This window comes from Hydra vulgaris, chromosome 02 (genome assembly GCF_038396675.1).
Source record: "Hydra vulgaris chromosome 02, alternate assembly HydraT2T_AEP".
Taxonomy (NCBI): domain Eukaryota; kingdom Metazoa; phylum Cnidaria; class Hydrozoa; order Anthoathecata; family Hydridae; genus Hydra; species Hydra vulgaris.
The window spans coordinates 27,399,876-27,407,500 of NC_088921.1; the positions used below are offsets into that span (position 1 = coordinate 27,399,876).

The window sequence follows — 7,625 nt, forward strand, 5'->3', positions numbered from 1 at the left end:
ATAAATTTTTCAAAAGCAAAAGTTATGAAAAACCATTAGGTTTATAAGAAAAAAGTGATGTTAAAGTCTATATAGACCCCAACATCATATTTTTATAAGTTTATTTATTTTTATATGTATATTTTAGATGTACATTTTTAAAATAGCTAAAAAAAAGAAGCAATGTTCAAAAAATATTTTTTGGGTCTTTGTACACCTTGTGATATTTAACAGATACATAAAATTTTGAAAAAAAAAAAATAACTACATAAAAATATAATGCAAAAACAAATTACTCGTGGGGTCCGTTTGGAACCCGACATAATAGTAGTATTGAATGTAAACGTTCACAACGAAGAAGTTTATGCTAAACTAGGATAAAGACATAAACGAGAATTTGGGTCCAGTGCTATCTTTTGAGCAAATCAGTCATTGTAAATACTATTGCCTGACTGAATGATCGGCTCAATCAGAAAGCGTGTAATCCACATCCTTCCACCAGCGTTTCTTTTGATAATGGTTCTGTTGACAACACTGTAAACTTTTCATTGAAAATGAAGCTGGATTTTGCAATTTCGAAAAATAAGAAATGTAACTAAAAGGGAAGATTGAATGTTTCGAATAATTTATCAAAAATTGTATGTAATGAGATGGCAGTTTTCGTATAAGGAGAAAATTGTGGCATATATTTGAAAAACTACTACGAATACTTAAAAATTGTGAAGCCAACAGTGTCAAGTCAGAGCGTGGACTTTCTGCAAGTCGGATCATTGTCACAAAATTACGATCTTCTTTTGAGGATGATACTCTGAACGTCCTATGTTTTTAAGGACTCATTTTTCAAGGTAGAAAAATGCGAAAAATAAGTAAACTTGATATAAAATAAATAAACTTATTGAATAAATGAAATTTTTACCATTAACTTGAGATTTTATTGATATTATAATAAATTTAAAAAAAAGTTTAATACCTATTATATTTAAGACGTTGAAATTATTTTGTACCGAAATACTGGTATTGAAAAAGGGTATCGCATTTGAAAGCGCTAATGCTATTTCATTTCATAAAATTGTTTTACCGTCTTTTACCAACAATATGTGAACTCGTAGAAAAATAAAAAAAATTATTGGGTGACGAAACGAGTCTTCCGTTATAGCATAATAAATTTTTTTAGCGATAATTATAAATAACGAGGCCTTTAAGTTTCAAGAAATTTTTCAGTTCATTTTACATGGTTGATAAAATCAATTTACTTTGTATTTAATAAGTGTATGCAATATTCCACTATTTCTTTTCTCCACTATTTCTTGTTCAAATGTTTAAGAACTTGCATTTCATATATTTTACTGAACAACAAAATCATCTAAAAACAAATGTATTGGTTATATATATCTAGGAGATAAGTCAAAGGTAAGATAACGCGCAGAAACGAAAATAAAAAAATTATATTGCTGAGCATTATAATTTATAAAATTATATTGCTGAGCAATATAATTTTCTTTTTTCATTTTTTGTGTGTAGTCTCGAATATTTTCTAACGTAAATTTATTTTGAAATGAGACTTGATTCGCAATCAGTTAACGCATTATTCCGAGAAAATGCAAATGTATAATGCAGTTGCATAGCTTCAAATGAAAAAAATTAAAAAATATAAATTGAAAAAATAATTTAAATAAATTGAAGAAATAATTTCATTAATTGAGGATACATTTATTTAAAAAAGCTAATACATGTTTTATTTATTATACTTCATATAAAATTATAAAGTACTTAAAATATTAAAATGTTAAAATAAAAAAAAACTTAAAAAATATAAATAACTTTTAATAATATAAATAAAATATATAAAATAAGAACAGCAAAAAAATAAATAAACAAATTTTTTTAAATTTTATCCAGAATTAAACAACATTAAAATATCATAAACAAAATTAGTTTTTTCTTGAAAGGTACTCGTAGCTTATTGGTGCCACAGAACTACCACTGGGTAATACAACAGCAGCCGAAGCGTGTGGTAAGATAAATACGTGATTTACCAAGATGATTTCCAAATAATATAGATTGGCAATCTTTAAATTGATTATGTTCGAAACTTGTTCTTTGTACCTAGTAACAAAATAAACTAAAGAAAACACACACAAATCTATTTATTTTAGACACATTTTTTTTTTCGTATTTATAAAGAAATTTGCAGTGTGTCGAGTACCACAACCGGAGCAAGAAAATATTATTTGATTGAATATTCTAATAAACACGGACATGATGAAACATGTAAGTCTCATCAAATTACGATAACATTTATAAAAAATAAACTTTTAAAACCGAATTTTAAAACAAAAACAGGCCCGACACATCACTTATTTCAATCTACATTATACACAATAAAGTGATACTTACGCATCATACTCATATCTATAAACCGGTTTAGGACAGCCAGCTATCTTTTTAGCAGATTCTGAGTCTGATATATCGTCTGTAAATAATAACTCACAGATACCACTACAAGCGACTTGAAAAATATAGTACCCAGATTCTGGAACTCTGAAGTATGCATACATGCGAATATTAGCGTGGTCAATGTAATAAGATGAGAAATCAAAGTTATCAACAAAACCTTTGTATGTGGGAATGTTTAGGTCTTGTTTTAAAGCCCTCATGTCTTCAACATTTTTATAAAACAAAACGGTAACATCACCCATATCTAAATTATTTTTATTTAACTTATATTGCAAATTTATTACGTATTATTTATAATTATATTACAAAGTAAATTGATAATATTTAATAAAATAAATAAATCTTTTTTGCAATGACATCCTCAATGGTGGAAAACATGAAAAGTATTTTTATTTTTAACAGCGAAAAGAAGGAAAATAGATAAACGAGAAAAGAGAAAATAAAAAAAATTGTTTAGAATAGAAGATTTAAAAAAACTAATAAAGTATTTCACTTTATTACTTTTTTTAAAAGTAAAAATATTGAATAATAAAAAATAAAAAAAAATGAAGAGAAACATTAAAAAAATCGAAGCAACTTAAAGTTAAAAAAAAAATGTTCGTGACGAACTCGAAATTAGAAAACTTTAATAAGTTATTGAAGGAAAATAAAATGAACAATTTTTTAAGTTTTAATTATCAATGTTGTTTGCATTGTTTATACTGTCGTTATTTCTGTGTGTTATATTGTTTTTATTTCTGTTTATCAGGTCGGTCCAAAAAACTGTCTGTTTTTCCAACTAATATTTTTCGTAGGGGGTTGGTGGGGGGAGGATGAGGACTAGCGTAGGGGATGGTGGGGGGAGGATGAAGGCTACGTCCCCCTATCCTCTCTCGGGACGCCTATGTTGTTTATACAGTCGTGTATTTTTGTGCATTGGTTTTATTGTCGTGTACTTTTATGTATTGTTTGTATTGTCTTGTTTTTTTGTGTTGTTGCCAATTAAATTTATTGTTCTTGCTTTTTACTTTTGTTGCTCCTGTTCAAGTGATTCAATATTTTCGCTTCACCTTGATATATAAATATATCTTTCTTTTTCTTTCTTTTTTTTCATCACCTTTCTGAAATTTAAACATTGCGTTATCTTATTTATTCAATATCTCTTATGTCCTCTAATTCACTATTTCCATGTTTTTTGTTATTAGTCTTGCTTTTTTATAATATTATCATTATTTTTATTGAATTTTTAGTTCAATATCTTTATTATTACTTTTTGCTGCTTGCTTTGTTTTATTAAATAGGTGTCACTCGAATGACTGTATTTGAGTGAGTGACACGGAACCTGATTTCGTAAAACTATAAATAATTTTGTACTTTATTCAATTTTATAGTTAAAAAATGCATTAAAAAAATATAATAAATAAATTTATACTATCCTAAACAATTATTATATAATATCATAAAAAATACCTTTTTTCTAATTATTTTTTTTAATTCGCTACCGTAATTTTAGCATAGCTTTTTTTTTTTATTCGGTACCATAATTTAACCAATTTTATTTTCTCGGCTTTTAAACTTATAAAAATTATTTACTACACACAATATACAAATAAATAAAAATAAAAAATTAATCATTTTTTAAAGCATATCAAACCACGCACTGTTTAAATTTATTCGATGGATTTCTAACGAAATTTGTCTGATATTACAACCATTTCCATTTTTTTCAGCAATATGTCGTACTTTTTAAGTTGAGGAAATTAGTACCAAAATAATAAAATACTAAATCGTCACTAACCAAAATGGCATCTAATGCAATAGCTCTTTTTCCAACATAAAACTTGTTTTGTTAGTTAACAGTAAATTAAAAAATTTAAATATAAAATAAATAATTTGTTACTAAACGAACCTTGTGTTGATGTTTTTCGGTCCTAAAAGCTTGATTTGAGAAAGCTTGCACATTTACCCTAAGTAGGTTTTACTTTAACACAGAAACCATGTTTGGAAACAACATACAAAGTTGCATATTGTATTGCTCAACAAAAAGCCACACACTATTGCAAAAACTCTTCATAAATCTTGTTTATTAGGCGTAATAGAACTCGCGTGTGGTAGAGATCAAAGCTTATTCGAGAAAGATAAAGAAAGGACTTTGCATCAAGTTCTGGAGACAGAAAACGTTTTGAAAGAACTAGCTTACTTAGCTAACAATTTTAACTATTTCAAACTGTCTTTTCAGTGTCCTTTTCTTGGTTAGCTGCCCCCAGAGTTGTTAGACCTAGGCCTTGGGATTGCCTTAAGACCAAATATTAAGGCCTTGAATCTGTTGGCTTTGGCCTTAAATATTTTGGCCTTGACCTTTCACCTTTAATTTAAAAATTCAGAACTTTGCATTAAAAAAAATTTTTTTAAATGCAAAGTTCTGAATTATTTTTGTTTAACTGAAAGCTTTAAAACTTAATTTTTTGTTTTATGCCACGGTTTAAGATGCCATTTTTGACTAGCTATTTAAAGCAGCAATCAATGACATGATTGTTTAATGGGAATCAATTATATCTATACGTCATGTTTTAACTAATAAAAAACGTTAAAATTTGATACAAAGGACTTAGTATCAAATTTTAACGTTTTTTATTAGTTAAAACATTAAAAAATTAAAAAAATGATTTTAACACATGATTTTGTTTTAAAAATAAAAACAGAATTTTAAAGGTTTTTTGAACTAAAATAGTTTTTATTATATTTAAATTATAATTTATTATAATTTATTATTTTTATTTATTTATACTGCTTTCATTCAACATATCTAAACCTGTTTAAATTAGTTATTAGTTATGTATACTCAATAAAGATTTTCTTAATAATTTTATTTATAAAATTCAACTCAAACCAATAAGCAATAATCACCGAGCTATCAAAGATTTGCTCTAAAAATAGTGTTACACTTCAGATTCACAAACCCTATACCAAAATACAAAAAAAAAAAATGCTGTTTTGCAAATAATAGAAAAAAGAAGATAGTTCTGATCTTGAATCTTGAACAAATAAAATATAGACATTTAAAAAAAAAATCTATATTTGACAAGTATTTCTGTGTTCCTGCAAAGTCAGCTCCTGTTGAGTGTATCTTTTATCAGAGTGGGTTGATAATGTGCCCTCATAGAGCTCGTATGTCTTATTCGTTGCAACTTTGATGTTTCTTAAATGTAATAAAAACTTATAGGCCATATAGTGATAGTAAATGATTATGACTTATAGTTAATACAAACAACTAATATCAACATATTTTTAATTAAAAGATGTCAGTATTAGTTGTTAGAAATAAGCACAAAATTACATAAAAATAAAGAATTAAAAATTTGAAGTCTTTTTTTTTATGCATTTTTGTTTTCCACTTTTATATATATCTTCAAATATATTTTCTTATTGACTTTGTCAAATTCACGACATGTGTTTCTATTGTCACAGCACTTGCTACCTGCAGTTACGGCTATAATTGATACTAATGTAAGGACAAAACTTAAGTGTTTGGCCTTTAAAATGTTTGCGTAGGCCTTGACTTTGAAGCTCTTGTCCTTGGCCGTGTCTTTCAAACTCTTGACCTTGGCCTTGAAACTTTAGGCCTTGGTCTTGGCCTTGGAACATGTGGCCTTCGCCTTGTAACAACTCTTGCTGCTTAAGAAAATTAGAGTCTATTTAGGTGTTGCCAATAATTTTTTGTATGTTGGAAGAGCTGCAGTTGCACAGTGATATGGCAAGAAGTTTAAATAAAGAGATAAAAAAGGAAATCTGAGATTATCTTGAGACACTACAGAACTCTTTTGAAAGGTACTTTTGCTGTAAAATAATCACGAAACTTGTATACGTAACCCATTTATTGTTGATATCAATGATATCAATGATGAAGATTTTTTTAAAGATGAATTATTTGGCATGAGATCCAAATCAGTATTGCAAATTGAATTACATGCAAAGGATGTTTATTATTTCTGGTGTAATTTAGGACAAGATTAACTTCTCCTTGTTAAATGAGTAATATTCATATTATTGCAGCTTGCTACTATGTACCATTTTAAATCCGAGTTCTCAGCGTTAGTGTAAATAAAAACAATAAATTGTAACCAGTTAGATGTCAAAGAAGATATACATCTTATGTTGTTCAAAAACAACTTCTCAATTTAGTCGGATTATTGAAAAGAAACAGCAACAGCCATCTCATTAAACAACTTCCATGTGCTAAATTTTACATTATACTATTAAATAAAGATGCTTTTTCCAATACTATTGTTTATTTCTATTTGAAAAGATACGTTTAAAAAAGTTTAAAAGGAGCCTGTCAGAATTTATAAAAAGATAAACATCTTTTTTATTCTTTTATTAGAAAACTAAAATTGTGAAAAAATTTGTTAGTTAACAAATTATTTTAATCTTTGCCTGTTAAAAGGTCTCCAATGTAGATATTGTATTAAACTATGGTGGAAAATTGCTGAAACTTTGTGTGACTAAGTACTAATGATAATAGCGATGATGTTCTTTTTAGTATAACTTGCATTCTATTTTTTAACAACTATTAATGTGTTATTTTAGATTAAATTTTGTCATTAATTGATAAATTATTTAGTTCAGTATTGTTATTTAGATTAAAATAACAATAAACAAAATTTTATTAGGTTTTTTTTAAATAAATAGTTTACATTGTTTATATTGTTTATATTTAACCAAACAATTGTTAATTTAAAACATAAGAAATTTAAGTTTTTAATACTTGAAGAAAAAAATACGGTTATATAATTAGGGAGTTAATAACAATGTTTAATCTGAATTAATAATTTTATAATAATAATAATATAAATTTTAATAATATATCTTGCAGTGTCGCGGTTAGTGAGTCTAAGGTCAGTTTTTTAAAGATGTTTTTAATGAAACTTTTACACTGGTCGTTTAAAGTTACGAAGTTTATTTAATGTCAAAATTTTTAGAAAAACTCTTTAACTACAAACTTCTTTAACTTTTCTTACCTTTAACGATGCTCACAAAAACGTAACAACGAATAAACTTTTTTTGTTTCTTTTTTATCATTGCGTAATTATGTAATAAGCAATACTTAATAAGGCGTTATTTTAATTTAAATATTTTTTACAACTTTTGTTTACGAAAGTAAAATACTAGTTAATTTAAAAAACAATAAACTTTGCTGTTTGAGAAGAAGA

General features: G+C 26.3%; 1 protein-coding gene across 2 annotated transcripts in view; it reads right to left on the reverse strand.

Annotated features, from left to right (window-relative positions):
* Positions 1–1,673: 1,673 nt before the first annotated feature.
* LOC136076853 (disintegrin and metalloproteinase domain-containing protein unc-71-like) overlaps positions 1,674–7,625 on the reverse strand; it is a 162,500-nt gene continuing 156,548 nt past the window's right edge. The window contains exons 30-31 of one of the 2 annotated variants that reach the window (XM_065790460.1): positions 2,377–2,680; positions 1,674–2,085 (exon numbers count right to left, since the gene is read on the reverse strand). In XM_065790460.1, the coding sequence (XP_065646532.1) occupies positions 1,911–2,085; positions 2,377–2,680 (479 nt within the window). In that variant the 3' untranslated portion in view covers positions 1,674–1,910. The remainder of the gene's footprint in view (positions 2,086–2,376; positions 2,681–7,625) is intronic. The other variant, XM_065790459.1, reaches the window with a different exon arrangement.